Raw genomic sequence first — 21,022 nt, 5'->3', positions numbered from 1 at the left:
CCTATTGCGTCGCTTCGGCTTCGCATATACTAAAATTGGAACGATACAGAGAAGATTAGCATGGCCCCTGCGCAAGGATGACACGCAAATTCGTGAAGCGTTCCTCATTTTGTTATTTTACCATAAACGGGAAAAAGAAACCCAAGAATAATCTTTATCATTTACTGGACACAAAAATCCCCAAACGGAATTTTCTGTGAAATTCTGCTTACACGCAATCGTGCAATAATCAGCACATCGTCTGAGTAGCATTCATCTACACTCATGCGGATATTTTGCAGCCAAATAAGTGTCCGTATGGGTCAGTGTGACACCTGAACTGTAAGAAGGGTTGCTTAGCGTACCCTTCATATACTGGACTGTCGCAGGGACCTATTGCGTCGCTTCGGCTTCGCATATACTAAAATTGGAACGATACAGAGAAGATTAGCATGGCCCCTGCGCAAGGATGACACGCAAATTCGTGAAGCGTTCCTCATTTTGTTATTTTACCATAAACAGGAAAAAAAATACCTAAGAATAATCTATCGTTTAGTGGACGCCAAAATCCCCAAACCGCCAAACGGAATTTTCTGTGAAATTCTGCTTACACACAATCGCGCAATGATCAGCACATCATCTGAGTAACATCCATCTACACTCATGCGGATATTTTGCAGCCAAATACGTGTCCGAATGGGTCAGTGTGACACCTGAACTGTAAGAAGGGTTGCTTAGTGTACCCTTCATATACTGGACTGTCGCAGGGTCCAATTGCGTCGCTTCGGCTTCGCATATACTAAAATTGGAACGATACAGAGAAGATTAGCATGGCCCCTGCGCAAGGATGACACGCAAATTCGTGAAGCGTTCCTCATTTTGGTATTTTACCATAAACGGGAAAAAGAAACCCAAGAATAATCTTTATCATTTAGTGGACACAAAAATCCCCAAACGGAATTTTCTGTGAAATTCTGCTTACACGCAATCGTGCAATGATCAGCACATCGTCTGAGTACACTCATGCGGATATTTTGCAGCTAAATAGGTGTCCGTATGGGTCAGTGTGGTACCTGAACTGTGTGTTTTGTTTAATTTACTACAAACGGGAAAAATAATCCCTCGATTTAATCTAGCCTCGCTTTAGTAATCCAAATTCATTTGATTACTAAATGAATATATTCACTGACTGAACTGCCTTTAATTCATGGTACATATGTTAACATTTTGTATTGATGTTTGGTTCGTTGTCCTTTTCAATAAATGTCTAAAAGTACTTTGGGGAAGCAGGCAGCTGCCATTGTGGAGTAATTTTTTGACTGGCAATTGTGTTGATTTTTGAAGGTGATGTTCATGCACGGCTCATTTTGTGCACTAGTAAAACCGTTTTTAGTAAATTAAAAAAATGAGGAACGCTTCACGAATTTGCGTGTCATCCTTGCGCAGGGGCCATGCTAATCTTCTCTGTATCGTTCCAATTTTAGTGTATGCGAAGCCGAAGCGACGCAATAAGACCCTGCGACAGTCCAATATATGAAGGGTACACTAAGCAACCCTTCTTACAGTTCAGGTGTCACACTGACCCATACGGACACCTATTTAGCTGCAAAATATCCGCACGAGTGTACTCAGACGATGTGCTGATCATTGCACGATTGCGTGTAAGCAGAATTTCACAGAAAATTCCGTTTGGGGATTTCTGTGTCCACTAAATGATAAAGATTATTCTTGGGTTTCTTTTTCCCGTTTATGGTAAAATACCAAAATGAGGAACGCTTCACGAATTTGCGTGTCATCCTTGCGCAGGGGCCATGCTAATCTTCTCTGTATCGTTCCAATTTTAGTATATGCGAAGCCGAAGCGACGCAATAAGTCCCTGCGACAGTCCAGTATATAAAGGGTACGCTAGGCAACCCTTCTTACAGTTCAGGTGTCACACTGACCCATACGGACACCTATTTAGCTGCAAAATATCTGCATGGGTGTAGAATCTACACTGTAGATGGAAGCTACTTAAACGATGTGATCATTACGCAATCTTAAGAAGAATTTCACGGAAAACTATACACAGAAAAGCCCGGTTGGTGCCACACAATCTGATTGGCTGCTTGATGATTATGTAAATAGATTTAATGCCATTGGTTCAGACAAAAGCCTCGCCTCCTTTTCACCCAATGGGGTATGCAGCCAGTGTGTGTGGGAGGGCACTTCTCATACATTATTGCAGCGAGAGCAGTGTCGGAGTTTGGGGGAGGAGCAACTGCAGCAACAGTACGATCTAAACTTTAGATTCTAAAGAATGAACACGTTTCACAATACATACAATCATTGCGCATGGAGACGAGGTGTACGGGTGGTGGGACGTATATAAAACATTGATATCTCCAGCCTTTATATAAATAAATAATATCTTTATAATAAATATATAAATACGATGAAATAAAATGATACGACTGGCATAAAATCAAGTATAAACGACATAAAATAAAACTTACCATTACGTTGAAATTAGTGGGAGCACTGAGCTTGAAACGAGCCGGTCCCATTTAGGCGTAATCGGAGACAATGACACCCGAAGTGGTTAAGGTTTGTCTTTTAATGCAGAATGCTTAGTCTCCATGTGCCGAAGCAGTTTTGAAGGCTTCATTGCCTCGTTAACTAGCCTTTCGCCACTTATGCAGAGTGGGCATGGCGCGTCGGTCAACTGTGGCAATAAATCCATATTTAAAGTAGGACTCGAGAAATGTCCTTTTAAATGCAGCTTGCCTTTTTTTAGAAGTCGTAGCCTCTTCTTCCGTCTCCTCATTGGGCTTTTTTCCCTTTCCGAATAAGTTTTCCAAACATCTCTGTTTCTTGCTAATTTTTGCTTGCTTCGCAGGCTCGACTGAGGTGACATGTCACATGACGGACACGAGCGTCTTGACCTGACCTGACGGATGTAATTGGGAGAGAATTACTCAATTTTGCTAGCTTTGCGGGCTCGACTGGGGAAACATGTCACGTGACCTGGACGAGCGTCTTGACCTGAATTGATTGTTCGTCGATGGAAAAAAAAATAATAATTTCTGTGCGGCTTGGCGGCCCGGTACCAAGTGACCCACGGACCAGTATCAGTCCGTGACCTGGTGGTTGGGGACCGCTGGTTTAGTGGACACCAAAATCCACAAACTGCCAAACGGAATGACCATGCTGCTATCTAGTGGATGTATTAGGCGTTGCAGTATTCACCCGGATAAAAGGTTAGGTATCCGTATGGGTCAGCGTGACACCTGAATTGACACCTGAACTGTAAGAAGGGTTGCTTAGTGTAGCCTTCATATACTGGACTGTCGCATGGTCCTAATGCGTCGCTTCGGCTTCGCATATACTAAAATTGGAACGATACAGAGAAGATTAGCATGGCCCCTGCGCAAGGATGACACGCAAATTCGTGAAGCGTTCCTCATTTTTTAATTTACTATAAACGGTAAAAAGATACCCAAGAATAATCTATGGTTTAGTGGAAACCAAAAATTTAAGACAATGATGTTTTTTTTACTGGTGCATAAACATCACTTTCAAAAATCAACACATAATTGCAAATCAAAAAATTACCCCACAATGGCAGCTCCCCGCTTCCCCAAAGTACTTTTAGACATTTATTGAAAAGGACAACCAACCAAACACATCAATACAAAATGTTAACATAAGTACCATGAACTAAAGTCAGTTCAGTCAGTGAATATATTCATTTAGTAATCAAATGAATTTCGACGACTAAAGCGAGGCTAGATTAAATCGAGGGATTATTTTTCCCGTTTGTAGTAAATTAGACAAAATGAGGAACGCTTCACGAATTTGCGTGTCATCCTTGCGCAGGGGCCATGCTAATCTTCTCTGTATCGTTCCAATTTTAGTATATGCGAAGCCGAAGCGACGCAACAGGACCGTGCAACAGTCCAGTATATAAAGGGTACGCTAAGCAACCCTTCTTACAGTTCAGGTGTCACACTGACCCATACGGACACCTATTTAGCTGCAAAATATCCGCATGAGTGTAGATGAATGCTACTCAGACGATGTGCTGATTATTGCAAGATTGCGTGTAAGCAGAATTTCACAGAAAATTCCGTTTGGGGATTTTTGTGTCCACTAAATGATAAAGATTATTCTTGGGTTTCTTTTTCCCGTTTATGGTAAAATAACAAAATGAGGAACGCTTCACGAATTTGCGTGTCATCCTTGCGCAGGGGCCATGCTAATCTTCTCTGTATCGTTCCAATTTTAGTATATGCGAAGCCGAAGCGACGCAATAGGTACATGCGACAGTCCAGTATATGAAGGGTACGCTCCGCAACCCTTTTTACAGTTCAGGTGTCATACTGACCCATACGGACACTTATTTGGCTTTAGAATATCCGCATGAGTTTAGATGGATGCTACTCAAACGATGTACTGATCATTGCGCGATTGCGTGGAAGCAGAATTTTACAGAAAACTATACATAGAAAAGATCGGCGGTGCTACGCAATCTGATTGGCTGCTTGATGATTATGTAAATACCTTTAATGCCATTGGTTCAGACAAAAGCCTCGCCTCCTTTCCACCCAATGGGATATGCAGCAAGGGTGTGTGGGAGGGTGCTTCTCATAATCTTGCAGCGACAGCAGTGTTAGAATTTGGGTGAGGGACAACTGTAGCAAAATACGATCTAAAGAATTTACACATTTTGCAATATGTACAATCATTGAAGTTTACAAAAAAATTGCGATGAAACATGGTCAACAGCAGCATGGTCATTCTGTTTGGCGGTGTGGGGATTTTGGTGTCCATTAAACGATAAAGATTACTCTTGGATTTCTTTTTCCCGTTTATAGTAAAATAACAAAATGAGGAACGCTTCACGAATTTGCGTGTCATCCTTGCGCAGGGGCCATGCTAATCTTCTCTGTATCGTTCCAATTTTAGTATATGCGAAGCCGAAGCGACACAATGGATTCATGTGACGGTCCACTATATAAAGGGTACGCTAAGCAACACTTCTTACAGTTCAGGTGTCACACTGACCCATACGGACAAGTGAGTGATTGCAGAACTCAGAAAAAGGTAACACACCCACAGGATATCACTCTTCGACAGCCGCAAATTCGTGAAGCGTTCCTCATTTCTTTAATTCACTATAAACGGGAAAAGTAAATCCATGAATAATCTTTATTCTTCATCCAGACCCTCTTAGCTAAAATGCCTCTTAGTTAGGGGGACCAGACATCCTCTTTTTCCCAAACATGTCCTACTTTTGAGACCGAAAAAAAAGTCCGGGGGTAATATCAAATTTGTCCGGGATTTTGTCAGATTGCCGTCGCGCATTCCAGCGCTTTCACCAACAGAATTTATTGTAGTCCATTGTAATATACACAATTTGAGGATAAACACTGCACTTTAATATAGGGAAACCTGTAATCCACTAATGACCTAAATGTTTTGCATAATTAAAACCGAGTATATACATATTTGAACAGAAAAACAGTTGTTGATGATAAAATACAGATGGATGCAAACTAAACCGTGACATTTTTTCTTCATAATTTGATATACAGCTGGCATTTTTGGCTCATCTCCACGGATTCAAGATTTAAGAGTGTCGCGGGAACCAAATCTTTTGTCAATAATAAAAATAAAATGTCATGTTTCCTGTAGCACTTCACTGATTTCATTAATGCACTATAGTTTCACATATGATGTTTTTTACTTTTGCGCTATGCTTGCTGGCTCCGTTTTGCTCCTCTTATTTATTGTGTTATCTGTTTATTTATTATTTATTCATCACTCTTACTATTGATTGTTTGAATTTTTTGCCTTCTTGTTTTTATATTGTGTCGCGTACTTGTATGTCTATCGTGTTATGTGTCTCGTCACCGTGGGATAGAGAAAAACGTCATTTCGGTCTCTTTGTGTGTTGTGACGTGGAGAGATTGACAATAAAGCTGACTTTGACTTTGACTTTGATATGGGTGAAAACAACAACAACAATAACACAGTCTAGATGTCGAAGAGTTTTGTGTCTCGTTTTTTTTCCCCCTTTGGTAGATGGTCCAAATAGCTTTTGGAGTCTTAAGGTTTCTACCCTCTGGTATATGCAGTCCTGAGATTTTGTAGAACCTTGAAGTGACATTATTGTTCTACACAACCGTTCACACAACCTGTTCTACACAAGCCAATCAGCAGGCAAACTGAGAAATTGAACACAGTACTCCCGAGAGAACAACAGCATAGAGATACTGTAATTCTCCATCACAGCACCCAAGCCTTCTTGGATGCCAGTCTCCTGGGAGTTGTCTACGCACTGGCCTGTGCTACCTGCTCAGCCTGCCTCCTCTGGTGGTAACCGTTGTACACATCCAGAAACATGTCCTTACACGATATTCGTGCTTTCAGTTTGGAGCAGATGAGAAAGGAGCCGGCCATCTTGCGGTGGAGTGAATAGGTCTCCTCTGGTGGAGGGGTGAGACGGTGTCGCAGCATGACGGGGACGAGGCTCTGAATGCGTTGGGTGGTGCTCTGGGTGCCAAAGTCAAAGGGCTCGGAAGACGCAAAAGCTTCACCGAGAATCATCACGGCCTCCACATGAGCGTCTTTGAAGGCCTGGTGGCAAACATGTCAAGAATGAGCTCTGCGTGCATCCTGAAATGTACCACAAATCTACGATGCACAATAAAAGCCATGGGCCACAAGAAAAAAAATGGACTTGAACCATTCCTCTGAGAAACCTTATGCATACTCCATCTTTCATCATTTAGCAGGACACTGATGTTTGTACAGATCAATGAGTCATAATACAGTTTGAGTTCAAATGCATTTGACGCACACCTCACTACATCTCTTTCTGATTTGTTGATGAGATGAGATAACATGGAGCAATTAATATGTAGCAAAGATCTTTCGCAAAAGAATATGCACGAGATGTTCAATTGGATGGGGATAATGAGATGTGACAGCCACAACAAGAAGAGGAAGGGGAGGGGTAGTAAAAACAGAGACAGGTGGAGTGTAAACCATATGAAAACCAATGAGCACTTTGAGCAAAACAGCAGAAACAATTTGATCTTACCTTAGTCTCAAAGCCTGTCAAGAACTTCAGGTCTTTGGATTTAGCAAGAACAGTGGCTCGGTCACCAACAGAAGCTGCATGCACTACCTGCATATGATTGTCAAAGAAAGACACAAAATCAAATGACTCCATTTTAAACTGGGCCTAGGCAACTGACATCCTGCGGGTAGTTCAGTTTTGGATGCCGCGATGCATGCTGGGATGTGAAGAGTGGCTTGTTTCAATAAAAGTACAAACTGGAATATATGTACAGTAAAACACTCCCGCGAGCATGTAGCTGATAAAAAATGGTGGCCCTGTCCATTATTTAAGTTGCCCATCCCTGTTTTAGATCCGTCTTACCTCTATGTAGTCATTTGTAAATGATTCCGGGTAACTTCTGCATGCTCCGAAATCCAACAGAATTACCTGAGGAAATTTTGATTTGCACACATTGACTGACTTTAATACAAGACAGCTTTAAGCATTTGTGGAACAAAACGGTACTCAACCTTGTTGGTGTCTGAATTGTAAAAGAAGTTGGCCCAGTTTGGGTCTGTCTGCATGAACCTGAACTCAAAAAGCTCCCTGAGACACAACTGGAGGATGTTGAAGCAGATCTGAAAAGAATATGTTTTTCATACTTTAAATATGATGCCGATAATGTGAAAGACTTAGAACAAAGATGAACACGCGGCCACACACAAAATGTTTCCTTTTATCTGAAATGGGTTGAATTAAGTCAGACCTGGTTTCTGGTCTCTTGGTCCAAGTCCACACAGCAGTCGAGAGGAACCCCCTGCACTAGATCCATCGCCAATACTCTGCGAGTTGATAATTCATCAATCACCTCAGGAACCTGGAAAAACGCATCTCCCGCCAGCAGTGATCTGGAGGCCACAGGTACAAATTTCATCATTATGACAAGGAAGAGGAATTTATCTGGACCTTAACTCCAATTTGCACCAAAGTTTAAAGGACATCACCGTTGCTCTTGCACCACCACAGAAATCTGTGATACATATTTTGTGGAACCTTATTTACAGTTACAGTATTTAACACATCAAAGAAACAGATCATAGTGGCCGTAATAGAAATAAAATTGTTAAACCGTTCCAGCCTCTGCTGAGACAGATCTGTAAACCCGTGGCCGGACATCTTGAACAAATTAAATGCCCATTGTTATCAGTTTTGGGTTTCACTCAATATTTTGACATTTTATAAACTCATAACTGGATTTCAGAGGAAACAAATGCATAATCCAATACCTAAATTTCTTGGCAGACTCAGCTTCTCTCTCGTAGTCACACTCCCATGCCAGTTCTTTCTGAAGAACCTCCAAGCTGCTCTCTGCAAAGAGGCCTGGAAAAGAATAAATACTACATGCACATTTCTGCGTTTTTACAAAGGAAAACCTCCCCAATAATTACTGCTCAAAAAAATAGAACGGAATGCCCAGGCAATAGTTCAGCAACAATAGCACCACCAAGTGGTGTTAACTCAAGATGATCGGAGTTGTCCCAATCCGATCATGTGATGGGAAATTCTATCAAATAATTTTCATCTAATCAGGACAAGAGATAAAATACGACATAATTCCACAAAAATCTTTGTTGTTTATTCAAGATGCAACTTTTAAGACTGGTAGAACAGCGGTTGAACCAAAAAAGGAAACTACCCATTACCAGATGGTACGGGTTGATTGGATAAACAAAAGAGACGTTACAACAAATTTGTCCATCTAAAGTTATCGTCAGACATGCTCATTAAGATGTCCCCATAACAAATGGAAATCCTGATGGGGCTTTTAGGTCAACACATCCATTAGAGAACCAACTATTATGACTATTTGAACTCAGTTGGTGTACATTGTTTGAAGTCAAGTTGAGCGTGCTAGTTTTACTTCAACGATATTGCACTGTCAAATTGATTCCTCACCTTGGGCTGCCCAGACTGAAATAAATAAAAATGACATCAAGTTGTTCTACATTACACCAAAATACTGAGGCATTAACCCAGTCAAAAAAATTAAAAATAAAGATAGAGAAACAAGTGTTACCTTCAGGTAGAACCACACTTAATTTGAGTACTGACATGAGGTTGTTAATGTCACTATGGATACTTTCCGCCACTCCAGGGTACTGAGAAGGAAACAAAAAGAAGTTCAACAACAAGTAAGACAAGAAAGGGACACTTCAAACCTACCTGGATCTTGACTGCGATTTCTCGACCATCTTTTAAAACCCCATGATGCACCTGGCCAATGGATGCTGCGGCAAAAGGTTTGTCCTCAAAAGAAGACAGCCTCTCTCTCCAACCTGGGCCCAACTCTTTCTCCAAAACATTCTATAGGTATGGTGCACAAGAAACTAAGGAATCACATATACAGTACATGCATTGTGCATAAGTATTCAAAAGCTTTGGCTTGAAATTTAAATGATTACCTAGTTAATGTCAATAAACATGGTTAAATAAATACAGATACAATTAACAAAAGTTTGTTATTATGGGGGGCTGCGCATAGAATTTTGAGAAAAATGTGGAATAAAACTAACATAAATTCTGTAGAAAAAGTGACAAATGTGTTACAAATACACTGTGCATCTAAGATTTTATCTACAGTTAAAAATATATTCCCCCTTCCTGCTCACACTCATTTGCCAGGCTGGCATGAAGTCTGCACTCTGTCGGACCCTCTCAAAGATCTTTTGAAGCTGTGGGTTGATGAAGGAGTTGTCTGGGGTGGGGCACAAATACAAAGCCTGTCAGGTATGGCTACTCAACTTTAGGAAAGTATGAAGCGGTGATTCGACGGGTGGCACGTACCTTGTATGCTTAGCATCTGTCCTATCTTGAGTGCAGCTCCACGTACTTTACAGAGTGTGTTGACGATCCTCTCTGCATTTGCTTCTGACAGGAGGGGAGAGTCGAGCAAGGCATTCATATCTAAAAGGAGAGTGAAGGGTGAGTAGTGCATGTAAAATAGCAGTACATATAAGGGAATTGTCAAAATAACAAAACTACTAGCATCTCTACTGCTTGGCACTTCTGTTTTTTATTGCAAGCATAACATTATGCACAAAGTACAGCAGTTAAATTGGTTTATTGTCTCCAAGCATTTCACCCTTTGCTAGCCTAAAAGCCTTTTTCAGAAAATGTTAGGACAGAGGAAAATTACCTTTCTGTTTGCCTCCCAGTGACTGTTTTGCTACTTCTGCAAGGGCACCAATCCCCAGACTGACTGCCAGACCTGTGGCAGAGGCATGTTTGATAATCCGCAGATTGTCAAATTTGAAAAGTAAAAATGCATACCTCCAAAATTAGCCAGTCTGCTGATTCTGGTTGCAGGCACTTTCCTCTCTCTAGCACGATCATTAAGCTAAAGGGAGACAAATCACAATTTATTGTAAACATGACATTATCGGTTACAAGCACCGTTAATTTAAGAGTGTGGTGGGTAACTCAACGCACCCTCTGTCGAGCAGGTTTAACCAAGCCCTGCTTGGCCTCCCTGGCTTTCTTGATATCTTCCGGTGTGAGTCTGGTCACCACCGTATCATGGACACATCTGGTTGGCTGGTAAAATCTATTTGAGGCAAACATTGTGTGGAGGAAGCGTTTGTTCTGATCTGGCCAACCAGGACCCGCTGAAGCCGCCTCTGGACTAGGATGCGCTCCTATGGAAAGGGAGAGAAAGCACATTAAAGCAAAGACTGCTCTTCAGACATGTTACCATCTTATTTTAGACTTGATGTTACTAACACTTGCTGGATAATTACGAGAAAAATGATTTTCCTAAAATTCTGCTATGATGATAACTAAAAGGTCCACACAATACCTGGAGCACTGCCGTCTGTTTGCGTTTTGTCATTAGCATCAGGGGGGAAGTCTGAAGCCACAGCCCATTTGGTAGCTTCATCAGCATCCATATTTTCCCAGCCCTCCACGTCAGGAAAAACATCCTCCTTGATCGACTGTTGCTGAGGATATGATTAAGAATTGGTTAAACTACAAAACTGTGACAGAGCTACAATCGAACCACATCATTTGCTTCTGTAGTTATTGGCGAAAAAAAAATTAGGCATGGAGTTCCTTGCAAATTTTGCAAACTTAAAAGTGATGGATGCACTATGAGTAATGTACAGAAAACTATCACATGATGTAAATTGAAATTTCTTAGAGGAGACATTTTGCATTTTTCTTAAAATCATGAAGATTTATTGGACAGTTTGACACACGTTTTTTTTTGGGCCACGTCTTACTGAAATTAACCTGTTTTAAGGGGACCATCCTGTTTCATTCTATTACTACTGGGTTAATGAAGACTACAGATTTTGTTACAATGACTAGAGGTCTTGTTGCATGCGAGTCCCCACAAAGATAGCATTTATTAGTCCAGAGTCAAATATCACTTCATCACAGAGCCACAGATTTTTTTTTTTGTAACTATAGTCCTTAAAAATTATAATGGCAAGACAGAAATACAGCATAAGAACTCTTACCACATTGCTGCCACCCATGAAGGTGCCCATGAGGCCTTCCGCCACTTCCTGAGCATATTTGACTCCTGCTCCCAGTGTGGAGTTGCAGGCCATAAATCTGAGCTGTTCCCCCTGGGTGGCAATCAGAGCACAACCCACTTTATTTGCCCCACGTAGTACCTGCAGGACTTCTGAAAGCATCACTGTGGACAGAGAGGTGGAGAAATTATACCATGAGAAAGGCTAGTAAAAGCACTCTATGAACTTTCCAGTGCGTTTGCAGAATTTCATTTTGTTTTTTAATATAGTTTTTATTCAGTGTATACAATCATGTGGTTTAAGTTTCAGATTCTGCTAGCTAGATGGTTTGTTTACCTAGTCAATGTTTTTGGGCTTATGTCACGTGTCCGCATGACGAACTTAATGTAGTAAGCAGTACAGATAATCAATTCATGAAAACAATAAATGGGTCGGAAAATAAAAAGCCTGGGTACTGGTAGCTAAGTCAAGCAACGACCGCCTTTCCTGTCCTTTTCCCGTAGCCATGTTTCTCCCCCGAAGATGACCAGGTACGGGCAAAATTGACACAAACAGAAAAAGCGTATATGCATATACCTCAAAGCGTAACAACAAAGGTAATGTTAACAAAATTGTTATACTTACTTTTTCAGAAGAGATGCGGTTCACCTTATGTATTGCGATCGGCCCTTGAGGTCGTGATCTGTTTACAAGGAAAACGGTGCGTTTCAACGTTACGGAATCCCGGAAGTGTAGGTTTGGCCAACGTCATAGCAATCCAATCAAATCTTGGGGAGAAAAGGAGCGTGGGTTTTGGGCCAATGAAACAAATGCATTGTTAACAAAGGGCGGTGATCTCAGAGAGTCTGCCCAATAGCATACGTTATAAGGCGGGACTAAACTGTAACAAGGGCCAATTGGAATCGAGGGTATGTTGCTTTTTTAGAGTTGCACGTGCACTAGTGGGACTCGGAGGCACGTCGATCAAGTAAATCGTTGCTAAAGTCTTCTGGACAATTTTCTGGAATATTGCAACTAGTAAATATATTCATATCTTAATTTACAAGAAAAAATGTGCATAGATCTTGCTGCTGTTATTTTTTTATTAAATTTCATTATTTTGAATTGAAATTTAGCGTTTTAAATGAATTTTGGTCAATAAATGTGCACTAACTATGCAATAAATATGCCCTAACTTTGCTCGAAACCTAATTGTCACACATTTGCACTAGATTTCCACATTGATTTATTGATGAACTATTAGATACAATTCTGAGATCTAATAGTTGACCTATGTTGCAAAGCATTTCAAACTTTCAAACTACATTTTTATGTGCACAAATAACATAAGATGAGAATAGGGAAAAAGTAGTTTAAAAATTAAATTAGAAATTCAATTCTCATCTTCGAAATGTACCAAAACAACAGAGAAAAACTGTAATAGGACAGTGTACGTGTGTTGAACACATATGTCGCATTTCATTAAACGTAACAGGTGTACCTAATGTTGTGGTCTTTAAATGAAGATGTGGTGATCAGAGCAAAAATAATGTACAAAGTTAGCGTGAGAGTTGCAACCCCCGTGTCTAAGTAACCTGACTGGACATTTGTGTTGACCAGTGAGTGGTGGGGGGGCAGTGGAGATGGGGAAGGGGAGGGAGGGAGTCGTGCAGACGCCATATATGGGCACACCACCATCTCTAGCTTGCTATTGGCTGGCCGCCTTATGCAGCTGCTTGTCAACAAGATGGCCTTCCTCCCTCTGTCGTTTTGACACTGATTATTTTGGTATCCCAACGCACATACCTTAAGAGCTTTTAAATAGATAGGAGAGGGGCTCCCGAGAGTCCTAACAAGGTATACAGTCAGCTAGGCTGCGTTCAGGGAACTGACAAGCCTCTGTAGCAGCCACCGCTTCAAGAGGGTTGATAATAGAAAGTAGTGTAGCTGCTGTCGACGTTAGCCTGAGCGTCAACTAGCTTAGCTACGTGGACGCGGAGAGTTAAGTCGTGTCACCTGCAATTTCCTACACAAACTGGTTTGGCCACAAGAAGTACTACGAGGAGAGTCGGTTTCTCGACGCTTTAAGAGCCAAGACGGTTGCCTGCAAAGGCCAGTGTTGAGGTAAGAGGGCAAAAGAAATCCGAAGACGGTGTTTTTTTTTGTGTAACCTTGTTAGCTTGCTAGCCACTTTGCAGGTATATTATGACATCAAGTTAGCATGCATGTTAGCAACTCTGTAGTTGTGTATTTACCTAACCTCCCCTATGCTAACTTGCAAAAACAAACATCCGGCAAAGTACGATTACTTCATCCTTAGAATGGCATTAAAGATGACACACACGGAACCGAATGCATAGTTTGTCCTGGACAATAAACAAATGTATAACGCGGTTCTCTGACGCTTCACTTTGCTAACGTGCTACTGGTTTATCAGGACTAGTTAAACTAGTACGCACATAGAAACCGCCCAATTAACAATTTTGATTGATTTACTAGTATATTAAGTGTAAAAACCACAACCTAGATCACACGGCCTTTGACTATTAACAACATTGAGAACAATGTATTTACTGACACTGCATTACAGCAGTAGTATACGTACACGTACCATCAAACCAACACCTGAAAAAAAAAAGATCTAATACATATATAATGTAGAATATGAGTGTGTATGTATAGCAAAACTGCCCAAGTCGTGTTTAAATATTAATAACACACACTTTGTGTCTGACAATATAAAATGATCAACTGGTAGAACAGTGTCTGTGTGTGCTGATTGAATTTGTACACATCAGTGTGTGATATAGCACAATGGTTCATTGGATTGTCAAGTCAAAGTAACTTTTAATGGTGTCACTATGTTGGCCTGTCACGATAATTTGACATCTGGTGCAATCTTTTTTGATAAATAAAATTGGTACAATAGTTCTTTCCTGACTCAATAAATCGCCAACTACGATTGTTTTTTTTGTACAAGTCATCAACATTCAGTCACCCTTTTTGTTTACTCGCTTGTGAGACAACTCGCTCGTTCAAAAACACACAGACGACACAAACGAGGTAGAATCAGAGGAAATTTGTGTACTCGAAGCAAAGTTTTGTAGTTGCACCATCACAAAACATTGAGCGGCATAAATGGAATAGCTGCAAAGTGTAATCCTGCAGCGGTGTGGGAACTTTTTCCATTCAACTAAAATGAATGTACAGAGACCACTGTCAGTGAGCTGGTATGATGCATTTGTATTTAAAAAGGCTCTGGTCCTCAAGGGTCACTGTCCTGACTGTTTAACAACATTAACCTGATTCAAATGATCAGTTCATCAGCAAGCGCTCAAAGAACCTCAAGAGGTTTCTGGTCATTTGAATAAAACATGCAGGAAAGCGGCTCTTGATACCCTGGTTTGACACCCCTGATTCAAAATAACAATCCAACTCAATTTCTTTAGCTGGAAACAAAAAAACATGATGGGACCTGGAGGCGAAAGCCACCCAGTTTTCAACAGTTTGGGAATTATTACACCTAGGTGATTTGAATTTCAGTGTAAGTGATGGAGCCCGTCAACACTGTCAAGAAACCAGCGGTTAAAGAAATACTGATGACATTTGATCTGCAGTAGGAATCTCCTAAAAAATATATATATATAATATATATAATAAATAACATTTTCACATCTAATTTCAAGTTCATTACGCTTATAAAAATGACTGATAGTATTGTTTAGCATGATCGGTCTTGAGAGAATGTCACCCTAAAACATTTATCATGTCAGACCATCCACTTTGATTTCAAAGGTACTTCTTAAGGAGCTTCTTGTAAATCAAATTGAATAACATTTGTGTCGTCTCTCCAGTCACCAAACTCTCAAGTGCTTTGTTCAAGAACACATGGACAGCTTTAAAGTATGTCCCCAAGGTCCCAGCTCTGAAGTGTTACTGGCCGCTTGGCCAGGATTTGGAGGATTAGTTTGATGCAGAAAGCTTAAATCCAAACCTTTTTCAGGAAGTGCGTCAAATAAAGCATGTGTTTAATGTATTTTAGTACTTGAGCTGTAGTGGTTCACCAGTTCATGGTGTGTTGAAAGTTGATACAATGCTAAAATAACCCAGCCGTCCACATTTTTCAATGATGACCCTAAAACAAATAGTTGCTAAAATAATCATTAAGATAATGGTACTTTTCTAAGATGCTCTAAATCTGTCATCCAATATGTGTACGATCAGATTCAGGTGCAGACTCTGGCTGGGCCATTCCAAAACCTTAACCTTATGGCGAAGACAGTCTTTTTTAATAGAATGTGTTCTACATTTTATTCCCGAAAGAAAAAGTTTCTCTTCATCTTCAGATTTCTAGCAGAAGGTTTTTTGCGCTAACACTGCTCACTGGTATTTAGAACGTATGTTGGGTTTTTTGCAAAAGGTAGCTTGACTTGGATGTTTTATTTAAAGGACAAAGATTGGAACTCTGCTGTTCGAAGACAAGCTAATGAGAGACGCAGTTGCTCTTTCATCACATTCTCACTGAAAGTGGTTGCATGTTTGGACTTGCACACATGTGGAAGACTGCACAGATATGACTGTAGAAGTTATACAGTTTCTTTCATGCATTTTTCAACATCCGCAGTCCTCTTAGGTTCCACTGTTACCTGACACATCGGTAATCTCAAGTTCAAGGGTTGATTCAATGTTCTCTATTTATTGTTTTGTTTTTACCCAAAGAGTAGAAGAAGCTGCAAGATTTAACTGTGCAATCTATGTGACTTGAAGAGGTTTTTAGCAGCAGGGAAAGCCTTTTGCAGTCAGCCAAACGCATTGCTGTAATCCTTCTGTTCTTCCAAGTGCGCCTGCGCATACTGGACAGGCCCCAAAAGATGGCACTGCTGCAGAAGGAAAAGCATTTTGGTTGCACTTGGCCTGGAGTATTGTCAGAATCAAGGGGACAGGACAAGGAGACTCTGGCGGTTTTGCTACGGCTCCGCCCCCTTTGAATCTTTTCTAAAAATAGGTTCAGCATGTGCCCGCATGCTCCGTGTTGCCTTCTATTAAGCAATCCTATTTGAATAACAGCAATTCAAGAGAAGATTCAATTTTGTTCCGCTCGGTTGCATTTCATCTGCTGGATGAAACTTCAAATTGAATCCTTTTAATTTGATTTTGAGGGTAGACGTAGGGAGGGGATATGATTGCTAATTGAGGTTGTAGTATAGTGTGTATTAATTTTGGCGGTAGTTCACTTTTGTCTGGTGTCTTTCATGCCTGAGATAAATGACAATGCCCTATCTGAATTGCTTTTTCGATTATTGAGCTTTGCACCTATAATCATTATGCTCCCTTTCTCTTTCCTTCCAACCTCATGCTCCCTACTTTGTCCCCTTCCTCTGACTGTCCTCTTAATCCAGGTTCCGTGCCTGATCATAGGGGAGCTCTGCGGCTCAACTCGGCACTGAGATAGGAATCTGACCATGAGCGCGCTGCTTGTGGGTGCCTGCAGGCCAGCGTAGCTGCTGGCATGTTCCAGAGGTCCGCATCCTGATGGACCGAGACACATTCTCTCATATCCGTCTGTGGTGCCCACGCCCCTTCGGCACCTATTCTCAGAACAAACCCAGGAATCCTGGCACGGGGGGCAATGTTATAGCTGTAGGTGGGGCAGGGTCCTCCTCCCTCTGCAAGGGTGATCCGCCTCCTGGTACCAGGAGGGCGGGGGAAGGAGGAGAAGATGGAGGGATTGGAGTGGGTGTGCAGGAAGACAATGTAAAAGTGGAGGATGTGGACTCTGAGAATACACCACCGGAACCTGAACTTAACTCGAGCTCTCTGATGCAAAACCAGTCTGCTATGACCACGTCATCCCCTTCACCACTCCCATCTTCCGGGACCCAAATGGAAGATGGCCGAGTGCTGCTAGATACCTGGTATGTCATTAAACCAGGAAACACTAAGGAGAAAATCGCCTTCTTTGTGGCACACCAGTTTAGTGGGGCAGGCCAAGGCAGACCCAGCGCCATGAAGGTAAGCTGTGAAACCAAATATGGATGTTTTTAGTTCAAGATATTGTCTGAGTCCCTATGTTGTTTTCCCCCCATCACAGGTTAAAGGCAACTGGGCAACTGACTGCAGTAAAGCAAAAAGGCGAAGAAGATGCTCATCCTATGACCCACCAAACCGTACGCATGCCTCAGAAACACACGTCAGCCATGGCTCCTCCGAAGCACCCAATGCACTACTTGTACCTGATCAAGCAACGGGCGATGGGACGAATGAGACTGACTTACTGTCAGTGGCACAGATGGTCGCCTTAGTTGAGCAGAGGACAGCCATGGCCCTTCGGAATATTGTGGCTGTACATGGAAACCAGCACCAGCCGTCAATTACGAGTCAAGAACAGGGCATTACCCCCCTCCAGCACACACTTCTCCGGGAAACAGAATCGCACCCCTCGCATATGTCCTTTGTGTCTGACAGTTCAAAAGAGCAACCCTCCAAAGAAATCAAGGAATCATCTGCTCCCTTTCAAACGGACCAGGAGCTTGAGGAGCAGCAAGAGTCATGCCGGGTTGCACAGGCCATTGCACATTTTGAGTCTCAAAATCTGGAGAACCGCCTCCATATGGGCGCTGGTTCAGCTATGGGCTTTCCTAATCGAGACAGGGAGTTGAGAGGAGGAGCAGAGTCCAGTCGCGTAGCACCTTCTCCGCCCCCCAACCATAGCCAAGGTGAGGTGAGGATAGCTTTCAGAGTGTCTAATCTGGATCCACGCTCGCAACTGGAGCCAGCGGGCCGGTCACGCTGTATGTTTATGAGTTGCGGTGGCGGGAGTAGCCAGACGACAGCCAGATCTAAAGAGAAAATAACCTGTGACCTCTACCAGCTTGTCAGCCCCTCTTCAAGAGACCCCAGTAGCCTGCTGCTTGCCGCCACCACCACTCCTGCCCCTAAAGCGGATGGAGATCATCACTTTGACAGGCAGAGCTGCGGCAGCCCAGAAACATCCCAGGAGCCTTCCTCAGGGGAGAAAATATCGGTGGGTGTGGGTCGGGAGCGAGTGACTGGATTTCACGTGGAAGTCGTGGTGACAGGTGCTGTGGACCAATGTGTGTTTTATGGCAAAGACAGTACAGAAAATGTTCAGGAGGAGACTGTGTGTTTTGCTATGCCTGGCGGTGCGGGAACTGTTGGAGGTGTAGCTAGCGCTACTGACCATTCAACAGAGGATCCTCCTCCAGGACAGCTCTTTTTCTTTCCATCCCCACTAGTGGCGGAAGAGGAGTCCAACACAACGGGCTCTGGCAGAGGATCAGGATTATGCTCTCTGGACTGTGCCAACAGCAGCAGCCCCGGAGCGGGGCTTACATGCTCAGGAGAGCGTGCACCTCGAGCAGACTCTCCCCTAGCCAGTGTTGGAGAAGAGTGTTCCGACCCATCACTGTGTCGCCTCTATCGCCACGTCTCCCATGATTTCCTGGAGATCCGCTTTCAGATTCAGCGCTTGCTTGAACCTCGCCAGTATATGCTGCTGCTCCCTGACCACATCATGGTCAATATCTTCAGTTACCTGCCGACACGCTCCTTGGCAGCCCTCAAGTGCACCTGCCACTACTTCAAGGTGCTGATCGAGACCTACGGCGTGCGAGCCGTGGACTCTCGCTGGAATCAAGACCCTCTTTATCGCGATGACCCCTGTAAGCAGTGTAAACGCCAATATGAGCGTGGGGATGTTTCACTGTGCCGATGGCACCCTAAACCTTACCACCACGATCTGCCTTATGGACGTTCATACTGGATGTGTTGCCGACGTACGGACAAGGACACGCCGGGATGCCGCGTTGGGCTTCATGATAATAACTGGGTCCAGCAGCCCGCTGATGGCTCTCAGCCCATCCGATCCAAGAGGGAGATAAAACGGGAAGAGGCCAGGTAGAAGAGGAATCAAATCTTTTCTACTCAAAGAATGAGCATGAAAAAATGAGTACAAAGAGAAATCATCACTCCAGGACCTTGTTAAATTTCACCTCATGTTTTGTTATTCTCAACCGAGTTGAGTGGTAAACAAGGAATGACTAGAGGTGTGTCACACCATGGTTTTTTTTTTGTTTGTTTGTTTTTTTGGTCAAGTCTTGCAGAATTTCTCCCTGCACGGTACTCCAGAGTGGCACATTTTCAAGTGTGCCTACCAGTGTTTGGGTCTCTTCTTGCTGCTGTCTGTTTGCCCTGCATCATGCCTCTTGCGTGTCAGGATTACTGCCCAACTCCATATCCATTGGATGTTGTCAGAGTTGTTCCTGTGACAACTTTGCAGTGTGTTTGATTGAGATTAGCATTAAGTGACAAATAGAAATGTAATGCCCTTAGAGCCTGTTTTTTTCCCCGAGACTCGGTCTATGTTCCAATACCAACTCCATTGAGCTTAGTGCAGCCCATTCAATACATGAACGGCACTGAAGCCAACATGCCAAACCTTTCAGTGTGGAATGTTCAGCGTTGCTATAGAAATGTGATTGTATGCGGCAAACTTGATATTCCAACATTTGAGCTCTGTCCTGCACCATGCATTTCTATTTCTCGGAATGTGCTGTATTTATTGTATGTCGATCAGTCCCCTGATAATGCTGCTGAAACAATTGGCTGTGTCACCAATGTTACTCCTGGAATAGGCATACCATTGGTTGATACAGTCTCATACTTTGTGTGTGCGTGTGTGTTTGTGTTTTCTCCACCCCCAGATTTGAGCCTACTTTAGTGGGCCAGCCATGAACAGGAGAAACAAAGTACTACTTGTGGGAGATACAATATATAGATTAAGATCAGTGGGATAATAAAAAAAAAAAAGAGAAATATGTTTCTTTTTATGATGAGACTGTTTTGCTTGTTTGCCTTTTTTTATGGGAGTTGGCTTTTTGAGGTGTGTATGAATGTTTGCTGCTCTATTGTATTATTGGACTTCTTATCAACTTGTCCCCCTTGCCCGAACCACAAAGAATGTTTTTGTTTTACTCATCATTGTTTAACTTACCCATCTTTTTCCTTCTTTGTCCTCCATTTCGGCAGAGGGTTGTGTTGTCCAACGGCGACAATACTTTTGTGGGTTCAACAAAACTGAACAGAACGCAGAAACTCTACACCAGCCTCCAGCCTTAAATTCCCCCCTACCTCTAATTCCCCTGCAGGAGATTGAGGCATCAGATACCTCACACATCCTTGAAAACTCATCCAAAACTAGTCTTCTTCCTTCAGCTTTCTCCTCTGCTTTTTGACCACCCCATCCCAACAAGCTGACTGGTTGGACATTATGATGCTGAAACGCTGCACCAAGGTGGGACGATTATTTGATAGTCATGGGAGATACCTGTAGAGTCCAGATATGTACAACTCATAATGGGAAATATCAGCTTAAATATAAGGTGATGATTAAAACTGGAAATGCAACATTGACATGGTTTCTGTGGTGTTTAATTTTTCTAAAGATTTGTGTATGTAT

At 42.4% G+C, this 21,022-nt stretch overlaps 2 protein-coding genes and 9 non-coding genes across 11 annotated transcripts; 5 read left to right on the top strand and 6 right to left on the bottom strand.

Moving 5' to 3' along the window:
- The first annotated feature begins 6 nt into the window (after positions 1 to 6).
- Positions 7 to 112, top strand: LOC133156289 (U6 spliceosomal RNA). The gene has a single exon (XR_009714850.1). It is a non-coding gene; the product is annotated as a U6 spliceosomal RNA (small nuclear RNA).
- Positions 113 to 377: 265 nt separating this feature from the next.
- Positions 378 to 483, top strand: LOC133156288 (U6 spliceosomal RNA). Its single transcript, XR_009714849.1, has one exon. It is a non-coding gene; the product is annotated as a U6 spliceosomal RNA (small nuclear RNA).
- A 272-nt stretch (positions 484 to 755) lies between these two features.
- On the top strand, positions 756 to 861 carry LOC133156293 (U6 spliceosomal RNA). The gene has a single exon (XR_009714854.1). It is a non-coding gene; the product is annotated as a U6 spliceosomal RNA (small nuclear RNA).
- A 519-nt stretch (positions 862 to 1,380) lies between these two features.
- On the bottom strand, positions 1,381 to 1,486 carry LOC133156286 (U6 spliceosomal RNA). The gene has a single exon (XR_009714847.1). It is a non-coding gene; the product is annotated as a U6 spliceosomal RNA (small nuclear RNA).
- Positions 1,487 to 1,740: 254 nt separating this feature from the next.
- On the bottom strand, positions 1,741 to 1,846 carry LOC133156292 (U6 spliceosomal RNA). The gene has a single exon (XR_009714853.1). It is a non-coding gene; the product is annotated as a U6 spliceosomal RNA (small nuclear RNA).
- A 1,477-nt stretch (positions 1,847 to 3,323) lies between these two features.
- LOC133156284 (U6 spliceosomal RNA) lies at positions 3,324 to 3,429 on the top strand. Its single transcript, XR_009714845.1, has one exon. It is a non-coding gene; the product is annotated as a U6 spliceosomal RNA (small nuclear RNA).
- A 363-nt stretch (positions 3,430 to 3,792) lies between these two features.
- LOC133156290 (U6 spliceosomal RNA) lies at positions 3,793 to 3,898 on the bottom strand. The gene has a single exon (XR_009714851.1). It is a non-coding gene; the product is annotated as a U6 spliceosomal RNA (small nuclear RNA).
- Positions 3,899 to 4,163: 265 nt separating this feature from the next.
- On the bottom strand, positions 4,164 to 4,269 carry LOC133156287 (U6 spliceosomal RNA). Its single transcript, XR_009714848.1, has one exon. It is a non-coding gene; the product is annotated as a U6 spliceosomal RNA (small nuclear RNA).
- A 574-nt stretch (positions 4,270 to 4,843) lies between these two features.
- LOC133156294 (U6 spliceosomal RNA) lies at positions 4,844 to 4,949 on the bottom strand. Its single transcript, XR_009714855.1, has one exon. It is a non-coding gene; the product is annotated as a U6 spliceosomal RNA (small nuclear RNA).
- A 1,016-nt stretch (positions 4,950 to 5,965) lies between these two features.
- On the bottom strand, positions 5,966 to 12,327 carry coq8b (coenzyme Q8B). Its single transcript, XM_061279964.1, has 16 exons — positions 12,190 to 12,327; positions 11,548 to 11,729; positions 10,884 to 11,025; positions 10,517 to 10,722; positions 10,358 to 10,424; positions 10,224 to 10,295; positions 9,872 to 9,991; positions 9,697 to 9,782; positions 9,251 to 9,391; positions 9,105 to 9,186; positions 8,314 to 8,407; positions 7,794 to 7,935; positions 7,558 to 7,665; positions 7,409 to 7,474; positions 7,067 to 7,153; positions 5,966 to 6,600 (listed from the first exon to the last, which is right to left on the bottom strand). Coding segments are annotated over exons 1-16 (1,902 nt in total). The 5' UTR covers positions 12,191 to 12,327; the 3' UTR covers positions 5,966 to 6,294.
- A 941-nt stretch (positions 12,328 to 13,268) lies between these two features.
- Positions 13,269 to 20,976, top strand: fbxo46 (F-box protein 46). The gene is made up of 3 exons (XM_061279958.1): positions 13,269 to 13,668; positions 16,944 to 17,556; positions 17,636 to 20,976. The coding sequence occupies exons 2-3, from the start codon at positions 17,077 to 17,079 to the stop codon at positions 19,463 to 19,465; spliced, it is 2,310 nt and encodes a 769-aa protein (XP_061135942.1). The 5' UTR covers positions 13,269 to 13,668; positions 16,944 to 17,076; the 3' UTR covers positions 19,466 to 20,976.
- Positions 20,977 to 21,022: the final 46 nt, after the last annotated feature.

The sequence above is a fragment of the Syngnathus typhle genome, linkage group LG6 (genome assembly GCF_033458585.1).
Source record: "Syngnathus typhle isolate RoL2023-S1 ecotype Sweden linkage group LG6, RoL_Styp_1.0, whole genome shotgun sequence".
NCBI classification, from domain to species: Eukaryota; Metazoa; Chordata; class Actinopteri; order Syngnathiformes; family Syngnathidae; genus Syngnathus; species Syngnathus typhle.
The sequence above is the reverse complement of the archived record's forward strand: the minus strand, read 5'-3'. Positions and strand labels throughout refer to the sequence as shown.